Below are 24,692 nucleotides of genomic sequence, written 5' to 3'. Positions count from 1 at the left end.
GGAATATAAGACTGTGCCTTGGTGGGAGTAACCAAGGGACACGCAGGGAAAATAGACGGGTCAGGTAGAGATAGTAGATACTTGTGGGAAGATAGAATACATAGGGATGATAGGGCTTTTTTTTAGATAGGTACGAACTTAAACGGTAAATATACTCGAATTTGCTTTGGACATTGCAAGGCCCCCGTCTCTCACCTGGAAACGGGAACTACACTGGCCCTTCACGGTGTAGAGAGGTTATTGATAGGAGATCTAGTGTTGTCAATTATGGATAATACATTGGCGATATCCAACCTCCTAGTGATCCATCCTAAGCCTAAACCCAGATCCACCAGAATTCTCGACTTGGTCGACGGATCCCTTCGACTCTCGTAACCAAGATCACGTCGTAGGAGACGGCAAGTACGATACAGGAAGATCTACAAAGTCAAGGAAAGGTGCCACAACACGCAGATGGCAACTCTACAGCCGGATCCAGATTCAGGCTGCTAGATCCAAGTACACGGTTATTGGATCTGGAGTATCTACCGTAAGCAGAGTAAGCTGCTCCACCGGATCCCCGCGTCTCGCCAAAATATTCCTTCTCCACCGCTTGGTATATTCGGGAGACACCAGAGGAGCTCAGATCCAGCCCTACCGACGATAACCCAAGGTGATAAGTTCAGTACAGATCACGGATCATCGGGGGGCCCCTCCGTTAGTCAGTGTCCGGGCGCTTTTGGGAAGTTGGATCCAGAGATCTCCCAGATTTTGGTGATCCCGCTACACCACACCATGCACGCCGACTGGAGAGATGGTCGAGCCGACATTTACAATCGGTTGTTGTTGCGGTCGACCCTAAAACCAGTCCACACTCTTTTTCAGGGACGCAGTCGCGAAGACCATGTGGTACCGCAATCATATACACTCCGCGACACGTTCGATCGACCGCCCACGTTGGTGGTCGTGACTCACCCAATTTTAGGTGTTAGCGAGTGCTATTTATATATGTTCGAGACCGTATTAGTAGTAAACCGGGGTTTGTGCTAACGCGAGCAAATTTGCAGCTCTTGGGGTGGCCACTATACATCGTTCTGCCATCGCGTCAGATTAGATCGGCCAGTCTATACTATACAAAAGCCAAGTACAAGTGAGTGATTGTTTTTTTCAGTTTTGTGCCTTGCTGCCTTTCTTGTCGAGAAACACCACACACCTATCCGGCATTGACTCGATAAGCTCGACAAGAAAGGCAGTAGGAATAGAATTTCAAGTCTCAAAGAGCACCGCCTTCAACTGAAGCACGTCATCATACTAATTTTCCATCTTCCTACTCATTATCGTCCATAATTCTCTATTGAATATAAATATGGAGACTTGGACGGCCAGTCCAGTATGTTAATGTCCTGCTCCGAATAATTCTTTTGTTCGCTTTGATGTGTGGGCGCTTGCTGTTAGATAGAATCTAGCCCGCAGTGTAGGTGAACAGAGGGGAAGAGATTTTCAGACACGGTATACACGTAGTCGTCTGAGTTCTGCCCCCCCCCGTAAGCACCACCAGCGGCGACTTACCGAACGAGCTGAACGCTTCCCACACCATGGCGGACCCATCTCCTGCTTGTCGCCTCTTGGTCTTGCGAGGCGACTTCCCCGTATCTCTCCAGTAGTGCGGGAAGCCGTCGGATCCATCTAGGTTCCATTTTGTTTACAGCCAAGAGGATGATGGAGCCCCAGATGGACCCTGCGTCTTTCCGCAGCAACATAGCGCTCACCCATGCCTTGCGCGTCAGCATGTCGTCGGGTCCAGACCCTGCCCAGCACTCACGGACTGCGAGATAAGAAGTCTCGTACACACAGCGACCAAGGGTGAGCTCTCGGCGTCGTAGCTCAAGGTTGAGCTGAAGTTCTCCATCTCGGTGCGCGCCATCCAGCGCACCCTGGTGTGGATGGAATGGCTGGTGTACATCAAGATGGAGAACACTTTGCCCTTGACACCGGGAGAGGCGTGCAAGATGACACGACCCACAGTGTCTCTGCTGCGAGTTGCCATCCGGGCGATGTCGAGAGCACTAACACCAGCCTGGTGGAAACTTTCAATTATGCCCCGCTCACGCTCCGTCAACCGGGGTTTCTTCTTGACGGGTTGCAGTTTCTTGGTGTGCGAGAGCTGCTTCGTGGCGGGCATCTTGCTAAGTGAGCGCGCATGTTGCTTGGCGGACGAACTTCCGTTTCTGAACAACTCCTACTAATCGCTCACAATCCACTATCACTATTTCATACTTGGTTTTCGTATAGTATAGACTGGCCGATCTAATCTGACGCGGTGGCAAAACTTCCACGATGTATAGTGACCACCCCAAGAGCTGCAAATTTGCTCGCGTTTGCACACTAATGCGGTCTCTCACATATCTAAATAGCACCCGCTGACTCCTAAAACCGGGTGAGTTACGGCACCCCTGTCGCGGAGTGTAATAAAAGGCGCACCATTTTTAACTGTATCCGAGCGGTTCCACGTCGACTTCCGTCCTGCAGTTCTCGACCAATGGGAGTGTACCATCCAAGGTAGCCAATCACAGCGCGCAGAGGCTGCTGCAGCTTTCCAAACACCCGTTTAGATGACTAGCGTCAGGTCATTCAGCGCAATGTAAAGCAATGCGCCGCGGAGCTGTTCCTGGGGCGTTCGTGTGGCTACACGCTCTAGAGGACTGCAAAGGGGTCTGCCGCCAATATGGCTTGGGTTGGCGCGAAAGATTCCATTGAATGAGGAATGAATCAGCTCGACTGCTCTGCAGATTCGTCCACAGCATGACCGTTCGTGGGCAATGTCATTGTTGGTGATACCCTTGAAGCATTGCTTGCGGTAAGAATCAACTGCAGGTGCGGAAAAATACACGTTCGCATGCTTGCCAATTTTAGTTAGAAGTAGCTTGATGCATGCGTTGTTGCATCTATTTTCGCGGACAACTACCCGCCTTGGCATCGAAGCAGGCAAACACATTGCGTCGGGGAATTGATTTCCTAAAGGAAGGATATAAGCGTAGTGTGCGATACAGCTACCCAGTGCTGTCGATATGCCGCACCCGACGACCTTGAGCGCCGATGAGCTGGAGCGGATGAGGGCAAGTGTGTCGCCTCCAGTGCAGAGCGACCGCGAGGCGAGACGCCAAGCTATCAAGCTCAAATCCGAGCAGCGCACAGCCACGTGGCCGAACACGCTGGAGGCCATGCGCAAGAAGAAAGACCGCTGGAAGAAGGACAAGGAGGAACGTCTGGAAGAGGAGCGGAAGAAGATCGATGAGGAGGAGATGCGGCTGCAACGCGATGCGCAGACTAAGCAGATCGAGCGCGCCAATAGACTGCTCTATGAGCAGACCGACCGCATGAAAACTCTGCGCAGCAAGCAACTTCTGGCCGACGTGGTTCATGTGAGTGCTTTTCACTTGATGCACTTCCTCACTATAATGCTCACGGCGCTCACATTTTGCTACGACAGCACCGAACGCTTCAGCTAGAAGAGAAACAAATGCTCAAGGATCAAGACGACTTGACTAATTACCTGTACGACAGGCAAGTGCTTGCCAAGGTTCTCGAAGGCGAGGAAGAAGAACGACGCCTGAGGAAGAAGAATCAGGACGATAACGCTAGACTAGCAGCTATCCAGAAGGGGCAACTCGAGGAGTACAAACAGCGCTACATCAACGAGCTTCGAGAGGTAAGCTCTCCGCATACTCGTTGTATCTATCCTTGTAACACCACTAAGTTGGTCTATCAACGCAACACAGGAAAAAATGGATGGCGAGCGGATGAAGCAACAGGCAGAGCAGGAATACCTGGATGAAATGGAGAAGGAGCGTCAGCGGAAACTGCGTCTGAAGCAGGCTAGCGAGGAAGCGCAGCTAGCAAATCAAAGACTGCGCGCCCACCGAGAAATGCTCAAGGAGAAGGAGCGCCTTGAGGATGTGAAGCGCGAGGAGGAAGAGCGCAAGAAGCAGCTACGCGATGCCAAGCGCATCAACCTTCAGCGTCAAAAGAAGGAGAACGCACAAGCTCGCAAACAGCGCATGATCGACCTCGCCACGAACAACCTGGTGAAGCTGGAGCAGAAGAACGAGGAGCGTCTGCAAAATCAGAGCAAGGAAGTGCGCGCGAAGGAAGACAAGGTGTTCAAAGAGCGGGCTGACCGCCGTGCTGCTGAGAAGGAGGCGATCGCGCGCAGTAGGCGCCACCAGCTCGATTGCAAGCAGCGTGAGAAGGAGCTGGCGGCCGAGGAAGCGCTCGAGTCGGTCATTCAGTGGGAGCAGTTCGGCAGACGGATCGAGATGCAAGTCAAGCAGGAGGAGCAGGAGCGGCGGCTGGAAGATCTGCGTCTCGCGGTGGAGCAGAAGCAGCAGGCGGACGCAAGGTGCAAGACGATCGCGGACGAGCGGTCCGCCCGACTGCAGGACGACCAGGATGCCCGGCGCGCACTCGAGTACGAGAACGAGCGCTTCAAGGTGGTGGCCCAGCAGGCGCTGGACGAGGCTCGCGAGCGGGGATTGACCAACGTGTTCCCCATCCAGAAGGCGCTGGCGGAAAAGCGCGTCGACCTGCTGCACGCAGCAGGCTTCCGTGTCTAGAGTTACCGCCACAGATAATATACATGTTCATGTATCCTTGCAAGCACTCGCTTGACTTGAAGGCGACTAGCCAAAATGTAGCCATCTGTCTTAGCCAATCACGACCGCATGACGAAGTCGTCTCCATCTTCCCTTCAACACGGAAAAGTGGTGCAAGATCGCCATGGCCTCCTTTGCTCATTCTCGGATTCGCCCGGAGAGCAACAAGTTAACCACTGCAAGCTTCTGATTTTGCATCAACATGGCTGTCGGGGCGTCAACGCGCGTGGCCTACCACGAAGATGCAACCTACTACCCCGGTGTCAAGGACGCAGCAGCACAACTGCTGTCCGCTACCGGCGAGCCCAAGACCATCAGCTACGCTACGCTCGAGGACGCCGTCGTCGCCGTCAAGAAGGACGACGCGCACTTCGCCGTCCTGCCCGTAGACTCGACCACGCGCGGAACCTGCTACGACACCTACGACCTCCTGCTCAAGTACAACCTGGCTATCGTGGGCGAGTGCCAGCGTCCGACCAAGACGTCCGACGGGAGGTTCTGGATGGTGGCCAAAACGTCCGCGGAGCCCTCGCCCAAGACCCGCCAGTGCAAGACGTCGATCGCCTTCGCGTTCGCGTCGGGCAACGCGCACGGCCAGCTGCACCGCGCGCTCGGTCTCTTTGCGTCGCGCGATATCGACTTGAGCAAGGTCGAGAGCAGGCCTTGGAGCAGCGCGCACCCGAGCGCCGGCAAGGCCGAGTTCATCTTCTACGCGGACATGAAGGCCCGTCAGAGCGAGGCGAAGGCGGTGGAGGCGATTGCCGCGCTGAGGGCGATGTGCTCGTACGTCTGCGTGCTGGGAAGCTACGCTGACAGTCGTGGTGGGCTGGCCCATGAAGAAAGCAGTGCTCCTGTTTCGAAATCGACCGCGGTTCAAATGTATCCGCTGAACCCAGTGTTTGAAAACACTACGATTGCAAAGACTATCACCATTTTTGGCAAAACGAAGCAATTGGAGGCCGAAAGAATGCCTGTGTACTCGCTCTGTGTCGGTGAGCCTGACTTCCCGCCCCCAAAAAGTGTTCTTGAGGCTGGTGTTAAGGCTCTGCAGCAAGGCCAGACCAAGTACTGCGATATGCGTGGCATGGTCGAGCTCCGCGAGCTGATCACCAAGTACCTGAATGTCACGAAGGGCGTCAAGTATGATCCAGCTACTGAAGTCCAGATCTGCAGTGGTGCTCAGCAGGCGCTGTATAACGTGATCCTCGCCATTTGCCGCCCAGGTGACAAGGTCGTCCTGCCGTCGCCTTACTGGGGCAACTACGAGGGTATCATCACGCAGGTCAAGGCTGGGCTAATTCCTCTGCGTAACAAGCTTGAGGAAGATTACCTCATTAACCCCGTCGAGCTCGAGAAAACGCTAACCGCGAACCCGGAAACGAAGATCCTCATCCTGTGTAACCCAAGCAACCCTGCTGGTACGTTGCACTCGCCGGAGCACCTGGAAGAAATTGCAGCAGTCCTACGCAAGCCCCAGTTTCAGCACGTCGTCGTCATCTCTGACGAAATCTATGAACAGCTCGTCTACCAGGATGAAGGCGTCCCCGAGCGTGTGTGCAAGAACTTCGCAACGATTCCAGGCATGTACGAGCGCACGATCCTGATCAACGGTTTTTCTAAGGCATACGCTATGACCGGCTTGCGAATTGGCTACATGGCTGGCCCCAAGCACTTCATCGAACCTTGCCAGTTAATGCAGGGCCAGACGACGTCGTGCGCCAACAGTGTCGGCCAAGTGATGGCCATCGAAGCGATGAAGTTGGAGCTGGAGACAATCGAACGAAGTGAAGTTCGCATTTCAAAAGACCTGCATGAGCTGGACTTGAAGCGCCAATACGTCGTCAAGCGTCTCAGCGCGATGCCTAACGTCCGCTTCGCGTACCCGACGTCTTCTTTCTACATCTTCATCGACTTGGCCCTGTACTTCGACAAGAAGAAGGCCTACACGTCTGAGAAGAGCGAGGTTCTTCTCAATGTCGACGATTTCTGTGACTATCTTATCCGGAAGACGGGCGTGGCTGTGGGTCCTGGGTCTGACATGGGGGAGCCTCTCGGTCTACGCATTTCGTATGCTGGTCCGATGGACACGATGGTGCACGCGATGGATGGTCTGGAGATGGCTCTCAAATCGTTGACGTTTGAGTAATTGGGGAGGAAGCACAAATTTCAAGCAAACAAGCTTCAAACGTTAAACGAATCACACCAGCAGATTCAACCATTGTCGAAGTATGAAAACCTCGATAATGCAACTACAGAAATGAACTTGGCGAAACAAGAGGTGACAGACAATTCAAGCGTGCGGATTCGAACACGGTGCAATTCTTGATACTGATCCTTATTTGGTGGTGAATTTGTTTATCAAGAATTTTTTGTTCTGCCTTTGCCACTTTCTTTAGCAATTAGCAATGCGTACGTGATCTATATAGGTTAAAAATGTGTTGTCTCGTGTTGTGGTGACCCACGCTGCATCTACAGTACTGTGACCGCGGTTTCCCGCTGCGGGTTGAGATCCAGTTTTCCTGAAGGCTCCCATCAAACACGGTGTTTTGATGAGCCATATACAACCAAACCTCGTTGTGATGAACTCCATTCAACTACTGAACGGGTCGTCTTTGCACCATTCCGTGTTAGTGATGGCGTTACAGGAAGAACGCACGCGATCAAGATGACTGCACTAGCATGGCAAAGGTGCCAGTCGAGCATCATTTTCCAACAAACCTTGCACCTGAAGATCCGAAAACCACTTACATCATGCCGGTCGAAAGCACTACTCGTATTGCTTTCCACGAAAATTCAGCGCTTGTCGGTGCCAAGAAGGCCACGGCGCAATGGCTAACCACCGTCGACGAGTTCGAACCCGTCCAGTACAACACGCTCGAGGACGCCGTCGTCGCCGTCAAGAAGGACGACGCGCACTTCGCCGTACTGCCCGTAGACTCGACCACGCGCGGAACCTGCTACGACACCTACGACCTCCTGCTCAAGTACAACCTGGCTATCGTGGGCGAGTGCCAGCGTCCGACCAAGACGTCCGACGGGAGGTTCTGGATGGTGGCCAAAACGTCCGCGGAGCCCTCGCCCAAGACCCGCCAGTGCAAGACGTCGATCGCCTTCGCGTTCGCGTCGGGCAACGCGCACGGCCAGCTGCACCGCGCGCTCGGTCTCTTCGCGTCGCGCGATATCGACTTGAGCAAGGTCGAGAGCAGGCCTTGGAGCAGCGCGCACCCGAGCGCCGGCAAGGCCGAGTTCATCTTCTACGCGGACATGAAGGCCCGTCAGAGCGAGGCGAAGGCGGTGGAGGCGATTGCCGCGCTGAGGGCGATGTGCTCGTACGTCTGTGTACTTGGGTGCTACTCGAGCGGTGCGTTGGAGTCGACGAACGGTGTTCCTGATGCTGTTCCGCAGGAGCTGACCATGGCGCAGAAGTATCCGTTGAGCCCAGTGTTCGATAACACCACTATCGCGAAGACCATTTCAATCTTCGGAGTGACTAAGGGGATGGAGGCCTCAGGCAAACCCGTTCACTCGCTGTGCGTGGGTGAGCCTGACTTCCCACCCCCGAAAGTTGCTATGGAGGCCGGCATCAGAGCTCTTAAACAGGGCAAAACCAAGTACTGCGATATGCGCGGCATGGCTGGACTTCGTGAGATCATCGTCACGTATCTTCAGCGCGCGAAAGGGGTCAGCTACGACCCCGAGACCGAAGTTCAGGTCTGTAGCGGTGCCCAACAAGCACTCTACAACGCGATGCTTGCCATCTGCCGCCCAGGATACAAGATTTTGCTGCCATCGCCGTACTGGGGCAACTATGAGGGCATTGTCACGCAAGTGAAGGCCGGCCTTGTTCGGCTACGAAACAAGCTGGAGGAGGACTACCTCATCAACCCGATCTGGAGAAAACACTGACTGCGAACCCCAAGACGAAGATAATGATCCTGTGCAATCCCAGTAATCCGGCCGGTACGCTTCACAGCCCTGAACACTTGGAGAAAATCGCCGCTGTTCTCCGCAAACTGCAGTTCCAGCACATTGTTGTTGTCTCGGACGAAATTTACGAGCAACTGGTTTTCCAGGATGAGGGTGCGGCAGAGCGCAAACACGTCAGCTTCGCCTCGCTTCTGGGTATGCACGAGCGTACAATCCTCATCAACGGCTTCTCCAAGGCGTTTGCAATGACTGGTCAGCGTGTTGGCTACATGGCGGGTCCCAAACACTTCATTGAACCGTGCCACTCATGCAAGGTCAAACGACATCGTGTGCCAACAGCGTCGCCCAGATCATGGCGATCGAAGCCATGAAACTGGAGTTGGAAACAATCGAGCGGGGTGAGGTTCGCATTACTGATGACCTCTATGGACTTGACCTGAAGCGACAGTGCATCCTGAAGCGCCTCCAAGCAATTCCTAACTTGCGCTTCGCATACCCGACAGCGGCCTTCTACGTCTTCATGGACTTGTCGTTGTATTTCAAAGGTAAGAAGGCTTATCCGGCTGATAAGAGCGAGATTCTCCACAACGTCAACGATTTCTGCGAGTACTTGATCCGAAAGACCGGTGTAGCTGTGGCCCCCGGTTCCGACATGGGTGAGCCTTATGGGCTACGTATTTCGTATGCTGGCTCCATGGACACGATAGTTCAAGCAATGGACGGTCAGGAGTTCGCGCTCAACTCGCTTACTTTTGACTAAGTGCTCTGTTTGCTGCTCAAGACGCAAAATAACATAGTTCGGGTGACGCAACCTCATTCGCTTTCTGACCTGTTTTGCATTACTGGCGATGGCAGTTTACCAGGTTGCATGCCGCGTAAAAGAAGAGCGGAAGCACCAAATTGTCAATCTGTGCCGTTGCAGCCTCCAGCACGCTCGTCAAAAAGACCGCAAAGGTGAGTAGCACGAACTACCGCGCATACATAGCAAGCACACAATACCAACTGTCAGAACGAAAAACACTTTATCACCTTCGGTTTTGCTTTCAGCACTCAGGATGTTTGCACAAGTCGTTGTCGGTCAAGCCGTACCTGGATGTATTCCCCGTGAACATAAGCCCGGGTATGGTAATCGTGAAGTGGAATCGAAGCGATTAATATCGAAAGGAACACCGCAGCAGACCCTTCCAGCGTCTTGCCGCCGAACACTTTGTGCCGGCCAACACTCGAACCCACCACAGCTCCCATTGCGTCACCCACGCCTAACGCCAGAACCCCAGCGTTCATTACGAGAGCAGAGGGTTCGCTCACTGAAGGCACAAGCCACAGCGGCAGCGCGCAGCCAAGAAGCAGATACGAATGGGTCAAGATGATTTGTCCGGCCTCACGGTGATCGATGAACGACCGCATGAACTCAGCGATGGATCGGCCAAACGGCGGCAGCGCCAGCGCTCGTATACATTCCACGAGGAAGAAGACGCCAAGCGCCACACCGTAGCTTAATGCCAGCATGGGTGCGTCGAAAAGCGATGCCGGGCCCAACATGAGCACCACCAATAGATGAAACAGCTTCCGCGCGACAATGTTGCGCAGCGCAAAGCGATCGGCGATGAATGCGAAGAATGGGACGAGCACGGCCAAGCACGTCGCCCAGTAGCCCATTAGTGCGAATCGCGGTGGCAGAAATGACGGCAAACTGCGCGACTCTGAGAGGAAGTCGAGCAGCCAGCCAAACGGGTTCCATGTCTGCAGCAAGAAACCACTCCACGGATACACCATTCCGCCCGCGACCATCGACGCCGTGAGCACAAACCCCACGGTTCCTTTGAAGGGTAATGTGTGGGCAACCGTGGTCGGCGACGGCGCTCCATATAATCGCAGCAGCGGGGTCAACGCGATGCACACCAGCAGCGACCCCAGCATTCCGACTTGTAGTGCCAACACGTAGTCCGGCCGGTCCACGTCGAAGAGCAGCCAGGGGTGAAGCACATTCGGCGGCAGGTCGATGACGTCGTATTCATTCAGCTACTCGGCACCGTCAGCAAAATCAAAACCTCCGTTAGCAGGCCTCGTCAGCTACAGTCACTGCGCACAACACCAACGAAAACGCACCCGGTTGGCCGTAGACAGCACGAGGTCGTAGGCGCATAAGCCGACGCCTTGCGCGACGAGCAGAGCTTCACCCACCGTGAACGACCGAGGCAGCAGCTTGAAGCCCGCAGCCAGCGCCGTCGTCACGAAAACCCGCCCGCCCGTCGCCAGCAAGAACCTCCACTCCGCCTCAACGGGACTCAGCAGCCCGAACGCCGCCGGCAGCAGGACCGCATCCACGAGGATATTGACGCTGAGCGACGTGACGGACCCGAAGACCGCGACCTTGAGCAGTGCGCTCACGCCGACGGAGACGCTGGTCCACGCGTAGAAGAAAGTGGCGCTGGAGAAAACTTGGTCCTGGTAGATCTCCGCCAACAGGCGACTCAGCAGCACCAGAGGCGGCAGCACGCAGCCCACCACGAGGCCGGCGTCGCGCTCCTGTCTGCAGTTCACACAATACATAAATAAATATATTATTTTACGAGTCCTCATTGACAATGACTGTCAAAAATGGGTATACATGTACTGCACCTGGAATTTTGACGCAGCGTTTTGGACAGAGCCCGCGGTCTGAAAATGGACCGCACCACGGCGCAGAAGCCCAGGATATGCAGCACGAGAAGCACGTGCGACATGGTGGCGGCCTGTAGCAGCTGCTGCTCGGCCTGAAGCCCAGCGCCCGCCGTCTCCTCCTCCTTCTGGACGAGGTGCGTGGCCCAGCCGGTGGCCACGACCAGTGCCAGCGCCTCGGCGACCTGCGCGCGGCGGCTCTCGTTCGACGCCTTGCGCGGCATATTTTCGACACGCTAAATCCTAATCCTTATACTACTACGGTTGTATTTTAAAATGTTTAAAAAAAAACATTTTCGACAGCCTGGTTTTGTATATTATAATACTAAAATGTAGTATTATAATATACAAAACCAGACTGTCGAAATGTATTTTACTCGAATGGCATTTTTGACACCAATGAGACACGAATTATCATTTTGACATGAACGACCATTTTTGACACGAACGATCATTTTTGATATTTTGATGAACTTCAACTTACTATTTGCTTTTGACATTCTTGACCAACTTCAACTTACCACTTGCATTTTTTCAGTAGGCTTGGCCAGCGTACTGCTTGAGCTGGGCAAGCAAGTCCTGGTACACGAGTTCGTTTGCGTTCTGGGCCCAGGTGAAGTCCAGGTGCGAGAAGGCTGCGGTGGTCTTCTCGTGCACAATGGTGCCGCTGGGCAGTCCCGACCGGATCTGCGCTATGTCGGCAGACGTTGCGAACGTGTCGGTGGCACCGATGTAGAAGCCCGTGCGCGGGTACACCATGTTGCCAACAGGGTAGGCAGGTGGGTCGAAGCTGCCGTACACGGCCTTGTTCTTGCAGATGAGCGACGAGCAGAGGTTGATGCCCAGGAGACGAACGCAGCTGCAGCCGTAGTCGTACGACGCGAAGGTGTCGTCGCGGATGCCTTGAGCGTAGTGAGCCATGTTTTTGACAGAGGTGCCTGCAGGGGTTTGCGAGAGGTAGACCGGAATGCGCGTGGCGTTCAAGTTGTCCGACGGACCAGCAATGAGTCCGATGGCCGAGTCGCAAATTCCGGCCACGTTGGTGCACACGACATCCGAGAGGAGAACAGTGAGCAGGTCGCTGTGCGGTAGGAAGCTCGTGAACCCGAGGTTGAGGAAGGTCTTGTCCACCTTGAGTTTCGCCAACGCCACGAAGAGCTTAGCGGTGGCGTGACCCGTCCAAGCTACTGGAGCAAGGGCTCCAAAGTAGTCGACCTTCTTCGCGATCTCCTGGTTCTTGGAGAACCCCACGAACGCTTGAGTGGTGCCCTCCGAGTGGCCCACGTAGCTCACTGTAGAGCGACCAGTGGTGCTCAGGATGTAGTTCACAAACGCTGGCAGATCATAGAGACCCATGTCTTCCCACGTGAAGTCCCAGAACTCGTCGTCGTCAGTGCTGTAGTCGAGGTGGGAGCGAGACCATGTCGTGCCGCGGTTGTTTCCAAGCCAGACGTCGAAGCCGGCGTCAGCCAGTACGTACGCGAGGCTCTGGGTGCGGAAGTTGGAGACGAAGGTGAAGCTGCTGTCCAGCAGACCGTGCTGCAGGTGAACTGCGGGCTTGTTGGCAGCAGCGACTGAGCCCGATTGACTCTCGGCGTAGGTATTCGGGAGTCGGTACAAAGTGAGCACATAGCGATCCGAGGTGGTGACTTGGTGCGTCTCAATAACGTAACCGCGAGCTTGGACGATCTCGACGACAGTCTTGCCCACATCTGGATCTACCGTGGCTTCTTGCACTTCCACTTCAGCTTCGATGGACGAAGTGAGTACGTTCAGTAGAAGCACAAAGCCCAGAACTAGGGCACCGGTTGTGTGGTAACGACTCATGAGTCGGCAGGAAATCGGCGTTGCGAATCACGATTTGCGCTGTTCGATGCAATTTGCAGAATGGAACTGATCCGCGTGCTGTTCGAGGTACATGCATGGAGTGATACTCGGAAGGTCCAGGTTCGGTACTTGGACTAGTCGCTGAGCTTCAATCTGCACGACGTGCAGTGCACGCTAACTCTGTGGTTGAAGTGGTGAATCACCCGATCTGATGACAGTTGCATCATTCGTAAAACAAGGTAACTTCAAGGCATCGACGAGAGCTGAATACCGACGTGATGGCCAAAGTTACTGCAAACACTAATCATCGCTGCACTCGCTGCCCCAATGACAAGTTTGCTCCGTCGAAGAGGAATCGGTAGCAGACCAATCGGTAGCAGACCAGTTACACATGATTCTTATTGCAAATTGGATCCGTTTCGACCTGAACAATTGAATACAATACACATACAGTAAACCTTGAAATGAATTCCAGATGCAACATCAGCACAAATGTTGCCATCTCCATCTATTTCTTGGAGGTAAACCCGAACGGATCTGGTAGTTCGCCGTATTTGCTGGCAATACTAGCTGTTGATGTTTCGGCGGTAGCATCCGCGGCCTTACTATCCTGTGCACCTGCTGGAGTTGCAGTGGGTGTGCTTTGAGCGTCACTGGGGCGTACTTGTAACACGTTTGCTGCAACGGCGTCATCACCGATCATCCGAGCCTCAATGGCATGCCGAAGTAACCCCAACCGATAGAAGCTGGCCTCGCAGTACAACTCGCGCAGCTCCTCCACCGAATCCGGCAGCTTGTAATCTCTCAAGAAAGTGACGATGAGCCGAAAGACCCAAAAGTCTCGATCGAAGAAGAACGACCCATCTTTGTCGGGGCGGAGCTTGGGGGCTGCCGTGCAGAGCTGCGCCAGGATCGAGAACCTGTCTCGAGTCCACACCTTCACGGTAGACTTAAACAGCTACGTAAAAAAAAAAAAAAAAATTTCGTCAGTCACACCGTCATCTGAAAGGCAGACGATAAGAGACGTGACCGAAGAGCTCAATACCTGTCCTCCCACGTTGAACACAACGACGGTGTCCTCGGGCAGAAAGCTGAAGTGTTTGCTCACGTTCTTCTCGAACCTAGTCGACCAGGAAAAAAAAAAACGGTGACATTTCTCCTTCACATTAACGCATCACCTATCGCGGAGCTACGTACTCGTCGCGTTTGGCGTCGTACTCTCGCTGGGCGTCCTCCACGGTCACCCACTCGGCCACCACCTTCTTCTTCTCCTCCACGAGCTGCTCACCAATCCACCACCACCCCAAATCCGCCTTCAGTTGCAACCCCACACCCGTCCAACTAATATACCTGCACCAAACCTTCTTCTCCGCGCTCTCGATGAGCGCCCACTCGCGCTCCAGCTCGCGCCGCAAGCCCTCGCGAGACAGCATCTAAGCAACCACTTCAACTTGCGTCCCTTCAGTCTTTATTCACAAGCCATCGATCCGTTTTGAGAGGATTTCCCGCCTTAATTCCGAAACTCGCTGCGCTCCAGTCAAGAGTCCCCCTTCCCCATACTGAGCGGCTCATTCACCCAGACGAGTACCGTACAGCAGTGTAGCCATGGCGATCTCGGGCATGCGCTGGGGCGACGAGGAGGACGACGTGCTGCCGCAGCGCGTGGAGAGCGAGCCGGACTCGCAGGGCGTGCGCCAGATCGTGGAGTGGAAGCTGAACGACGCCGGCGACAAGGTCAAGGTGACCAAGAAGGTCAAGAAGGTGACGGAGGTGGAGCGCGTGAGCAAGCGCGCGCTGGAGCGCAAGAAGTGGGCCAAGTTCGGCGACGCGCTGGACGACGGCGACGGCAGCAACGTGACGTACATGTCGTACGAGGAGGTGAAGCTGGAGGACCCGAACGCCGACCAGGTGCTGCCCGGCGAGAAGAAGGAGGAGGAGAACATCTTCGCCGGCGTCAAGAACTCGTCCATCGTGGTGTGCCGCCACTGTGGCATGGTGGGCGACCACTGGACGCTCAAGTGTCCGTACAAGGACACGCCCAAGGAGGAGCTGGAGCAGGACATGGCCAAGCGCGCCGAGGCGGGCGAGGGCGCGCCCTCCGCCCCCTCCGCTACGGCCGAGCCCTCGGCGCGCGGCTCTGCGCTGGACGGCGCCTTCGGCTCCAGCAAGTACGTGCCGCCCAGCCTCCGCGGCCGCGCTGGCGGTGCTGGAGGCGATGCTGGAGGTGACAACTCGCGCGACGACAGCGCCACGCTGCGTGTCACGAACGTGTCGCCCGACACGCGCGAGGACGACCTCAAGGAGCTCTTCCGCGCGTTCGGCCCCGTGTCTCGCGTGTACCTGGCCAAGGACCGCGAGACGTTCCAGTCGCGCGGCTTCGCGTTCGTCAGCTTCGTGTACCGCGAGGATGCTGAGAAGGCCCTGAACAAGCTGCAGGGCTACGGCTACGACCACCTGATCCTCAAGCTGGAGTGGGCCAAGCCCTCCAACAAGCCCGCCAACGAAGACGCCGGCAGCATGGGCACCACCTTCCGCTCCGGATACGGCAAGGCCCTGCCGCAGAACGTGGCGCCCCCTCCGCGCAAGTAGGCAGGCAGCGTGGCATCCTAATGAAGCTTGGCGAGCTCTCGCAGCCCGTCTTACTTAATCAAGTCCGTGTTTTGCATCAAAGCGCGAGTCCACCCAGCTGAGCTGTATACATGTATACATGAATCCTGCACAGACCCAACAATCACCCAGCTTCTACGCCTGTCGTCCTGGTAAACTTGTCTACTTACTCAAGCCCGCCACTTATCGAGATCTCTCACCCTCTTCTACTCTCGCGTAAACTTACTCGAGTCTCTGTTACGGACTTCAAAAACGGCTCCCACTCTATCCCAACACTATTCTCAGTCCCGGAGTATCTGCTGGAGCATGGCGAGCGCCGACGCCGAGGGCTTCCCCGCCAGCCTGGCGTGGGTGGAGCGCGGCTCCGTGCTCATCCGCCGCATGAACTCGGAGCGCGTGGCCGAGGACCCGCGCGTGCGGCGGCTGCTGCTGAAGCTGTCGCTGCCCCCGTCGCCCACGGAGGTGACGGCCATGGAGGCCATCGCCGAGGAGAACGCGGCGGCGGCGGCCACCGACGAGGAAGAGAAGCCGCCGCCGCCTCCGTCGCTGCTGCTGGACGCGCAGGAGAGCTTCGAGGCCATCGAGGCCGCCACGGACGCCAACGACGTGAAGCAGGAGAGCGAGAACGCAGCCTCCAACACGTACAAGGTGCTGCTCTGGACCTACCGGCTGCAGGCCTCGCTGCAGAGCGCCGTGCAGTACGCGCTGTTCGCCAAGACCAGCGAGGACGGCTGCTTCATCCAGATCGCCCCCAGGTGCTGCAGATACACGAGGAAGAGGTGGAATTGAGGTCGAGCGGTTTGATTTGATCGTTTTTTTGTTTTTGTTTTTGTGGCGATGCGTTGGTGCTGATGCAGGGTGTATTGCGTGGCGCCGCCGCACATCACGACGTTCGGTCGGCTGTTTGGCGCCTACTCGTCGGCGCGCAATTGGAACGCGGCCGGGAAGGTGCTGGAGCAGCTGGACTCGCAGATGTCCAAGCGGTTCGAAGACGGAGCCTGCGTGTTCGACTGCGGACTGTTTGATGGGGTGAAGAGGATGCACCACAAGCCGCTGGTGTTTGATGAGTTTTGTGGTGAGTTTTGCTGGCTGGTGGCTGGTGAGAGGCTTTTGGAAGCTAATTGGGTATTTGGTGGTGATTTTGGTAGATGGCCGCATCGCCTCGATTTCGTATTGCCGCGGACCGATTCCGTCGATGCATTCCGGCTTCGTGGTTACATCAACAGTTGCGGCGTGGCTGGACCTCAAGCCGTCCAATGTTGCGATCCTCCTTGCGCCTAACAATGAGCAGATGAGTGTGTTTGCTACGTGCTGTACGCTCTACTGCACGGACGTGTCCACCTTCCCTGAAAACTTTGGAAACGAGCTGCTGAACGCGTATCTGCAGCACATTAAGCTGGCGGAAACCTGGCCAGCGAAGCTTCAGCGGACTTTCAGTGGAAACGACCCCAAAAATTCTGCCTACAGTGGTGAATTACCAAGGCCCCAGGCTCGATACATTACAGACTTTGGCAAACTATTGGAAATGCGGGACAGGAAACTAGTGGACTGCGCCGACTTGCCAGCTCTGGAAGAGAAGAAACACAAGCTAACGGGCATTGCAGTGGCTCCAGCGGCCCGACCGATTTACATCCGCCAGATCGATCTATTGTCGAGTCCTGATTGTGCGGACGAAGTGAGTAGCTCAGAACCCACCACTCTGTCACCTCTAGCCGAGATCTGCCGGCCATATTTCGTCATTCAGAACGAGAAGGGAGTTCTATTTTCCAGCATGGTGAACGGGGTTCGAGATGTGGATCTTCATACTGGAATGCACATATTCCGCGTGGGGAGGCAATTCCAGAACTGCAGCGACCTGCAGCTGAAAATGTATCACTTGCCATTCGGCCGGCAGGGAGAGCTGATTTTCGAGTGCCGACTGCACGCTAGCATCCTGTTGGAGCTGCAGGTTGTTGAGGGGGAAGCAGGGCTTGGAGAAAACGATGTAGGCATTGTCACGTTGCGCCTCGACAAGGGTGACTTTGACTGCATCTCGTCGACATTCTCGCTTCCCAAGCTGTTCACTGTCCGCGTGTTGTACTCGCACGATTCCAGCGCATTCCCCGCCATGGAGTCGCCGCTGCCTATCAGGCAGATGGAGGAAATCAACTCCGGTGGGGGCTCGGCAGCAGCGGCTCATTCAAATGGCGATACATCAGCGGCACATGCCAGTGCATTTGCCGATCAGCAAAGACGTGCTAATACAAAGGCTATGCGGTACGATGGACCAAGCGCAGTTACCTTTCTGTTGGGCCAACCTGGCATCCGGACACCTTTTGGAGATCTCACACTAGAGAAAATCGATGTGATTCGGAAAGCGCACAGAACTCGAGTGGATATCTATGTGCTCTTCCACGTGGATGCGGGTCATGGCCAAACAAAAGTGCTGCCACTGCGTCACTTGTTCCGTTTTGTGCTTCCTGAAGTCATTCGGGAAAAAGTGATCTCGATGGGAGCGAGCGAAGAATCACTGGATGAAAACGCACCGTCTTCATTTGATGTTGGGTCTGGTGCGTGCATCCTGTGCTTTTCATTTCTTGGCGTCAAGATTTATCGAGTTCTCATAGCCTTGTTTCTATGGTGACTACAGGAGTAATGTCTTTCGATGAGGAGTATGCGCGCTGGCTGCAGCATTTGTACGAAACTGATCTGGGTACGTAACATTGGCATTGTTGCGGGCGATAGTCGTCATCTTAACATTGAAAAATGGTGCCGATTTGCTGCTGTAGATACCCCAGGGAATAACTATGATGACGAGGTACGCTTCTTATGGAACATTGTATTTCTCTGATGAGGGAGACTCACAAATCGATTTTTTCGGTGCAGTTCGTGAGAGGAATCCCAGTGACAGACATCCAGCCAAGCCTCGATTACCGAATCGGTAAGTCTCAAGGATTTCTTGCTTCTGAAGCTCGGCTATTCAGCGTCTTGCTGGTTGTATGTGTTTCGCGCAGTGAGTATTGAGACAGAAGTCAACGATACACCCCCTCCTGCTCGAGACCATCACGGCCGCCGACCTTACACCTCCAAATCGTGAGTCGTGTTGTTCTTGAATGGCTTGAAGCCACACAGAACTGACGAACTTGTCTTTTTGTTTCAGCCGCGGAGCATCGAATTCGCTCATCAATCAGCTCCCAACGTACACCTACACTGCCGCAAAAGAACACGCCGACCAAGCCACTCCGGAGTATGTCACGGCATCTCCTTTTTGTCGATGTAGCAACCTCTAATCCGTGTTACTATGGTGCTGTGTAGCTGCCTGATTTGCCGCTGTAGCTTCGAGGTCGGTGAAGAGATAAAGTCGTTGCCTTGCTTTCACTCGTACCACTCCGATTGCATCGACTCGTGGCTGTCCCTGAACAAGGTGTGCCCAGTTTGCCAGTTCAGCGTCGATCAAACTCAGCTAAGCTAGACACCGCCATGCGTAAGTTGTGAATTCTTGGGGGAATGCAAAAAAACAAAAACAAAATGAATACACATGAATTGATAATTTATCCATTTCAAGCACCAGGGAAGCTCTTTTGTCACGCAGACCACATGGCTTATCTACGATGATCGCCATTAAACGCATTTCATCTAGGCGCATGCAGCACCCGCGTTCACAATTCCCTCTAGCGCGTTCTGCTTAGTGTTCGATGAGGAATATTTGGACGATGCCGATCACGACACCTAGTGCACCACCCATGACCACGAGCTTCCACTCGTCCTCCTCGAAGATCGGATGCAGCAAATTTTCAAACTGCTCTGAACTCAGCAACTTCATCTTTTCGCGTAACGTAACCTCCAAGTCCATGGCAACGGTGGCATAACCCTCGATCTGGCGCAGACTGTCCGGGAAGATCTCAACGATGTGGTTGGTCACATCCTCCTTGATATTGGCGTACATTTCCTCGCCAATGCTGAAGTTAATAATCTTTTGCGTAGTTTCAGTGGCAGCATTGACGGCCTCTTGCACATTGTCGTACACGAGCTCGAATAGGCGATCCGAGTAAGGACCCTTCAAGATAGCCTCGAAAATGTTGCGCGAGTTCAAGACGTCACGCGCGACCATCTTGCCGTAAACCTCGGCGACCTCATTCTGGCGCCGCAAGAAAAGTCCTTGGAACGTAATGCCACAGTACTTCGTGGGGTTCACGGGCTCGAAGATCATCTTGAGCGCCAACCAGTTGGTGATGGTGCCCACAAGCAAACCGATCACGGGGAACACCACAATGGGGTCTGAGTACACGAACCAGATACCCATTTGCATGAGACCGAAGAGCCCTCCCATGTAGGCGCCTGAGTTGCGGATAAAGGCCAGCTCCGAGTAGCCGCAGGTCACGAACATGTTCACCAAGAGCTGCTTGTCCTTGCACATGTTGGTCACCACCATGTCCTCCAGGTCAAACACGTCCTCAATATTGTTTCGGATTTCGTCCATGAGCGCCTCAATGTGTGCGGGCGATTCCTCCTTCACCTTCTCGACAATCTCCTCCTTCACCTTGGCGGGCAGCACGGCCCACAGCTCGGGGCTGTACTTGAGCGCCATGTCCTCCACAACCGTGTGAATAGTGTTAAACAGGATCGGCTCCAGCTCCTTCACGACCTGCGCCGGTTCAATCCGGGCGAACACCTCCGACACCTGCAGCAGCTGATGCGTCATGATCTGCACCGCCTGTCGCGCCATCTTCTCGCCCTTGTTGGGGACGATGCCCTGCCACCCAAAGCCCGTGTTCGTGTCGGGGATCTGCATGCAGCCCGTGTACTCGAGCGGGTAGAAGGTCATCCAGAGCGCCACCCAGATGTGGAAGTACGTGAACACCACGCTGACGAGCGGGATGGATCCGTACGTGACCAAACTGGCCGAGTCGATGCCGATGTCAGCCAGCGGGCCCTTCAGCACCGTAAAGCACAGAATAATAAGGATCACGAACAGCAGCGCGAAGACCAGAATGGGCACCGAGGGCATCTCCACCATGGGCGGGAACTTGACGGGCACCGTCTTGTGCGGGGCCTGTCCTCGCTTGATGCGGCCCGGGGAGCTGGCCAGCGGCACGAAGTCGGTGACGATAGCCAGCGTGTCGTCGCTGGTGGCTACTTGCACCATCCCGAGCAGCGTGAAGCGCAGGCTGGTGGCCAGGTCCTGCGGACTGAGCGTCCCCCAGTCCGCGGCGGTGAAGCGCACGACCTCGGCGCCCTTGCGGCCCTTTAGAGGACCCACGAAGCGCGCGTAGCGGCCATCCTCGAAGCGCTTGAGCCACTCCTCGAGCTGCTTGGGCGTCCAGAACTCGGGGTTCAGCAGCAGCGCCTGGTTGGAGTCGCTGGCTCGAGCCATGGGGTACGCTGCGGTTATACTCGGGTTGCGCGGTCAATACGGCGTCTACGGAGACGCGGGCGGCGAGGGGAGAAGGAGAATACGCGTCTGCACGGAGGGGACGGCGTGGGGGGAGGCGGAGAGGCTCCCGGCGGCTCACAGGACGCGCGCAGGGTGCCAGCCAGCTCGAGCTCGTGCGGCGTCGGCGACGACGGTAAAAATGACTGCGGTTGACGAAGGGGAGCGGCGCCCCGGTTTTGTCGGACCTGAATTCGGCAACCGGCTTACAAACTGCAAGTGAGAGACTGCGATTCGGCAACGTCGGATGGTCTAAAAACAGGCCCGCCTGAGAAACTGCAGAGTCCAATACACGCTGCGTCCCACAAAGAGAGATGCTAGCAAAAGTGGTGGCTGGCCTTTTCTTTTACAGTGCACAATGTATTTGGGAACGAAACTCTGATTACGCCAGTATTCAGCGCCGCGGCGAGGAGCTGGTCGCGGCAAGCACTGCGGGGGTGTCAACACTGTGCACGTAACGCAGCGGCTTGCCATCAGCAGTTGTGCTAGTGCAACGCGGTGGCGATCGCACGAAGGGCTACCAGCCGAGTGCATGATTAAAACGCGCTCGGTCTATGCAGCCTGGAGTCAGGGATGGCAAAAAAAATATGGAAGGATTTTTTCGAAATAAAAATATCAAAAAATATTTTTATTTTCACTTTTATGAAAATTTTACCATTTTTATACATCAAACCCCGCTGAAACGGATCGCCTGGAGCACCGTATAACACAGTAACTACCTGAATACTGGCCTCAACGCATGCTGACGAGTGGGTTGCCGCCGCAGGGCTACTTCAGCTTCAAAGGTGGCGGAGCCGACCATGCCGATCGAGGTCAAGACACCTGTGGACTTCAGCGGCGCCATCGGCGAGAAGCAGCCGGCCACCGTGCAGTTCTCGGCGCCGCGGTGCGGTGACTGCAAGATGGTGACCCCCCATGGTGACGCAGCTGACGGAGAACGAGTTCCTGGCCGTCAAGTTCCTAAAGGTGAGCACCGAGGAGCTGGAGAGCGTCTGCAAGGAGATTGACGTGGACTGCTTCCCCACCTTCCGCGTGTGCAAGGACGGCGAGATGACCGCGTCGTACGTCAGCAAATATAGGGCCCCACCTAATAGAGCGCGGTTGTCAGATTGTGTCCGATACAAAACCGAAGTGTTTTATTTTCGTACTTACACGAATAAAAATGAAAAAATATTTTTATTATATTTTTTTGCCATCCCTGGTACAGTGGGCTACAAAGGTAAGCATTGGTTTTGGAGAGTAATTATATTTTTCATTATTGAAGGATATATGTTATGCAAAGGTAGAGACGCTTCTTTTTGTAAAGCGTTACGCATTCGTGATATCAAAAAATAGTGGACATAGAAAATTGGGAAACGACGAAGGGTGTTCTGCAACGCCAGATGTGTGTGACACACCATTTCTTGCTTCATGTTACCAATGGGGCAAGGCCCCGTGCTGGCCTTTGCAAGCTATACAGCCAATTCTCCTCACGATCACCGGAAAATTTCGAGCTCGCAGGTTTTGAAATACTCGTCGGAAATAACAAGTTCGAAGGATGTCCGAGACCTAGGAAGTAAGACTTTATACGGGTGAACAAACGCAACTACGAAAGGCTTAGTTGAAAGCTCAGTCTTATCTTTCTTACGCGTTCTGCTGGGGCCGTACACACAGAAGATGAATAGTACTGGGCAACTGGTTAATGGAATCCAGATTGATTTCCAAGGTTTGGTTACCTGCCTCCTTCTCACTATCCGCCTTCTCAGATCTTCAAAAGCAGTGAAATCACGAGTTGGCTGTAACTCGGTTGAAGAACGCGCGGTAATCGAGAACAACGCCTGTGCTCCTCGAATCAAAGAAGTAGCTGCTAATCCAGTGTGAGACGCGATCGGGAGTCTCACGTTTTTTTAGCCATTGTTCGAACTGAAACCTCTGTAAACCAGCAAGTGCTTCTTTGTTGCCGTCGCCTCTGGTCTTCGCGGAGGAAATCATCATTGCCAGCTCACTCGCTCCAAACTCGCGCTCCAACATCGAAATGGCCAATTCGTCCGAGATCTTGTCGCGGTTGCTCATCTTCTGTACGTAAGTGACCCACGTGCCCAACTCGGGGCTCTTCAAAAAGTCGTCTCCCTTTTCATCCAGCTTCAGAATCTTGAACACGTTTTCAACACTTTTTCCTTCGCTCAGCCATAGCTTTTGCTCCAAGCGACTTGCAACGGACTTCGTCCTCGGCGTTCCTTTTGCTGCAACGATCATAGATTTTAGACTCTCGTCGTCGTAGTGCTTCTTCAGTACAAGCAGCATGATCTCATCGGGATCTCCCTTCTGTATCTGTTTCACGTAGGAGGTCCAATAACTAAATGCCCCGCTCTCGAAAGTCTTCTCACCTTCCTTTTGTAAATTGAGAACCGTGAAGATTTCATTGGCGGTCTTTCCGTCGGCTATCCAATTTTTGAACTGCACTTCTTTCAAACTTTGAGCAAGTGGCAACGAGTCTCCGTTTTTAATAAGCATTTCTGTCAGGTCTTTCTCCCCGTAATGTGTTTTCAGCGCCAAGAATACTGACTTGTCTGAATTCGACGCGTCCGATTTTCTCACGTAAGCCGCCCACGTTTTTACCAGTGGATTCTGGAAAAGTTTGTCTCCTTCTTCGTCGAGCTTGAGAAGACTGAAAACGGAGTCCGCACTCAATTTTTTGCTCATCCACCAATTCAGTTGAGCTGTCTCCATACCCTCGGCAATGGGTAGCGCTGTATAACGTTGTTTCGCGACTGCGAACATACTGGCAAGCTCCATGTCGGTATAGCGAGTGTGAAGCTTAGACAGCAGCAGCTTATACGGATTCTCGTTTAGATCATGAACGTAGGCCACCCAAGACTTCAAGGCGGGGTTCTCCAAGATATCATCCGCTTTGCGGTCCAGCTTCAATAAAATGAACACGTCGTCCGCCGTTTTTCCCTCTCGAAGCCAATTAGAGAACTGAATGCCTTCCAGTTTGGTAGCAAGGGCCTTGGTACTTGTCGCCTCCTTTGCTGCGGCCAGCATCTTAGCCACAGCTTCATCTCCATGGTGGGTTATCAACGTTGTAACCATCGCCGCATCAGTTGCGTCTGGGGTACGCTTGTAGGTTTTGGCCACGAAACGCTCAAACTCCTGGAATTTTGGACTCTCGAAAAGGTTGGGTGTCGTCTTGTCAAGCTGTAACTTGGTGAAGTACTTACTAACAGCCTTTTGCTTGTCTGACTTAAGCTTCTCCACGAGTTTCGCGACTCTCGGAAAATTTTCGAATGCTCTCTCTTCGGAAATGTCGTTATTTTCGTTCGCTGTTGCCCGCAGATAAGACCGTAGTTGCCGATGGGCTTGGGTGCGAACTGGATCCAGATCGAAGGCATGAAGTGGCATGATCATGGTTGTGCCTTGACCCACACTCGCCGAAACATCACAGACGCATGCTACTAAAGCAAGAGCAACCAACAGCGTTGCACAGTGGCACCATGACCACTGATGTAGCTTGAAAGTCATGGTGGAAACCAGTGTGATACCAATTTCGTTGTTGTGATGTAGTCGAAGCTTGGGCTCGTAGAAGGCAAAAAGAAAAGTGATATTGTAACTTAAAGTCCGTACTCTCTTGTACTTTAGACTACTAGGTA

At 54.3% G+C, this 24,692-nt stretch overlaps 13 protein-coding genes across 13 annotated transcripts; 7 read left to right on the top strand and 6 right to left on the bottom strand.

Moving 5' to 3' along the window:
• Window positions 1–1,762: 1,762 nt before the first annotated feature.
• On the bottom strand, window positions 1,763–2,161 carry IUM83_13898 (putative retroelement; the record flags this gene model as incomplete). Its single annotated transcript, XM_067938599.1, has 1 exon — window positions 1,763–2,161. The coding sequence occupies one exon, from the start codon at window positions 2,159–2,161 to the stop codon at window positions 1,763–1,765; it is 399 nt and encodes a 132-aa protein (XP_067785576.1).
• An 886-nt stretch (window positions 2,162–3,047) lies between these two features.
• IUM83_13897 (Coiled-coil domain-containing protein) lies at window positions 3,048–4,592 on the top strand (the record flags this gene model as incomplete). Its single annotated transcript, XM_067938598.1, has 3 exons — window positions 3,048–3,401; window positions 3,470–3,688; window positions 3,759–4,592. 3 exons carry the CDS (start codon window positions 3,048–3,050, stop codon window positions 4,590–4,592), a joined length of 1,407 nt encoding a protein of 468 aa, XP_067785652.1.
• Window positions 4,593–4,833: 241 nt separating this feature from the next.
• IUM83_13896 (Aspartate aminotransferase) lies at window positions 4,834–6,777 on the top strand (the record flags this gene model as incomplete). Its single annotated transcript, XM_067938597.1, has 1 exon — window positions 4,834–6,777. One exon carries the CDS (start codon window positions 4,834–4,836, stop codon window positions 6,775–6,777), a length of 1,944 nt encoding a protein of 647 aa, XP_067785656.1.
• A 605-nt stretch (window positions 6,778–7,382) lies between these two features.
• On the top strand, window positions 7,383–8,537 carry IUM83_13895 (Aspartate aminotransferase; the record flags this gene model as incomplete). The annotated part of the gene is made up of 1 exon (XM_067938596.1): window positions 7,383–8,537. The coding sequence occupies one exon, from the start codon at window positions 7,383–7,385 to the stop codon at window positions 8,535–8,537; it is 1,155 nt and encodes a 384-aa protein (XP_067785577.1).
• A 328-nt stretch (window positions 8,538–8,865) lies between these two features.
• Window positions 8,866–9,318, top strand: IUM83_13894 (Aspartate aminotransferase; the record flags this gene model as incomplete). The annotated part of the gene is made up of 1 exon (XM_067938595.1): window positions 8,866–9,318. The coding sequence occupies one exon, from the start codon at window positions 8,866–8,868 to the stop codon at window positions 9,316–9,318; it is 453 nt and encodes a 150-aa protein (XP_067785578.1).
• Window positions 9,319–9,397: 79 nt separating this feature from the next.
• Window positions 9,398–11,443, bottom strand: IUM83_13893 (putative dolichol kinase; the record flags this gene model as incomplete). The annotated part of the gene is made up of 4 exons (XM_067938594.1): window positions 9,398–9,526; window positions 9,648–10,580; window positions 10,668–11,091; window positions 11,181–11,443. The coding sequence occupies 4 exons, from the start codon at window positions 11,441–11,443 to the stop codon at window positions 9,398–9,400; spliced, it is 1,749 nt and encodes a 582-aa protein (XP_067785581.1).
• A 310-nt stretch (window positions 11,444–11,753) lies between these two features.
• IUM83_13892 (putative lipase) lies at window positions 11,754–13,046 on the bottom strand (the record flags this gene model as incomplete). The annotated part of the gene is made up of 1 exon (XM_067938593.1): window positions 11,754–13,046. The coding sequence occupies one exon, from the start codon at window positions 13,044–13,046 to the stop codon at window positions 11,754–11,756; it is 1,293 nt and encodes a 430-aa protein (XP_067785551.1).
• A 508-nt stretch (window positions 13,047–13,554) lies between these two features.
• On the bottom strand, window positions 13,555–14,479 carry IUM83_13891 (polymerase delta-interacting protein PDIP1, containing BTB/POZ domain; the record flags this gene model as incomplete). Its single annotated transcript, XM_067938592.1, has 4 exons — window positions 13,555–14,004; window positions 14,092–14,167; window positions 14,244–14,326; window positions 14,408–14,479. The coding sequence occupies 4 exons, from the start codon at window positions 14,477–14,479 to the stop codon at window positions 13,555–13,557; spliced, it is 681 nt and encodes a 226-aa protein (XP_067785579.1).
• Window positions 14,480–14,651: 172 nt separating this feature from the next.
• IUM83_13890 (Eukaryotic translation initiation factor 3 subunit G) lies at window positions 14,652–15,635 on the top strand (the record flags this gene model as incomplete). Its single annotated transcript, XM_067938591.1, has 1 exon — window positions 14,652–15,635. One exon carries the CDS (start codon window positions 14,652–14,654, stop codon window positions 15,633–15,635), a length of 984 nt encoding a protein of 327 aa, XP_067785580.1.
• A 324-nt stretch (window positions 15,636–15,959) lies between these two features.
• Window positions 15,960–19,104, top strand: IUM83_13889 (E3 ubiquitin ligase; the record flags this gene model as incomplete). Its single annotated transcript, XM_067938590.1, has 9 exons — window positions 15,960–16,408; window positions 16,511–16,728; window positions 16,802–18,202; window positions 18,283–18,345; window positions 18,422–18,450; window positions 18,519–18,573; window positions 18,647–18,725; window positions 18,793–18,879; window positions 18,948–19,104. The coding sequence occupies 9 exons, from the start codon at window positions 15,960–15,962 to the stop codon at window positions 19,102–19,104; spliced, it is 2,538 nt and encodes an 845-aa protein (XP_067785685.1).
• Window positions 19,105–19,317: 213 nt separating this feature from the next.
• On the bottom strand, window positions 19,318–21,006 carry IUM83_13888 (uncharacterized protein; the record flags this gene model as incomplete). The annotated part of the gene is made up of 1 exon (XM_067938589.1): window positions 19,318–21,006. One exon carries the CDS (start codon window positions 21,004–21,006, stop codon window positions 19,318–19,320), a length of 1,689 nt encoding a protein of 562 aa, XP_067785684.1.
• An 857-nt stretch (window positions 21,007–21,863) lies between these two features.
• Window positions 21,864–22,286, top strand: IUM83_13887 (putative thioredoxin; the record flags this gene model as incomplete). The annotated part of the gene is made up of 3 exons (XM_067938588.1): window positions 21,864–21,929; window positions 21,991–22,124; window positions 22,271–22,286. 3 exons carry the CDS (start codon window positions 21,864–21,866, stop codon window positions 22,284–22,286), a joined length of 216 nt encoding a protein of 71 aa, XP_067785571.1.
• A 541-nt stretch (window positions 22,287–22,827) lies between these two features.
• On the bottom strand, window positions 22,828–24,450 carry IUM83_13886 (RxLR effector protein; the record flags this gene model as incomplete). The annotated part of the gene is made up of 1 exon (XM_067938587.1): window positions 22,828–24,450. One exon carries the CDS (start codon window positions 24,448–24,450, stop codon window positions 22,828–22,830), a length of 1,623 nt encoding a protein of 540 aa, XP_067785683.1.
• Window positions 24,451–24,692: the final 242 nt, after the last annotated feature.

The sequence above is a fragment of the Phytophthora cinnamomi genome (assembly GCF_018691715.1).
Source record: "Phytophthora cinnamomi strain GKB4 chromosome Unknown Contig77, whole genome shotgun sequence".
NCBI classification, from domain to species: domain Eukaryota; phylum Oomycota; class Peronosporomycetes; order Peronosporales; family Peronosporaceae; genus Phytophthora; species Phytophthora cinnamomi.
This window is presented reverse-complemented; position numbering and strand designations above follow the sequence as displayed.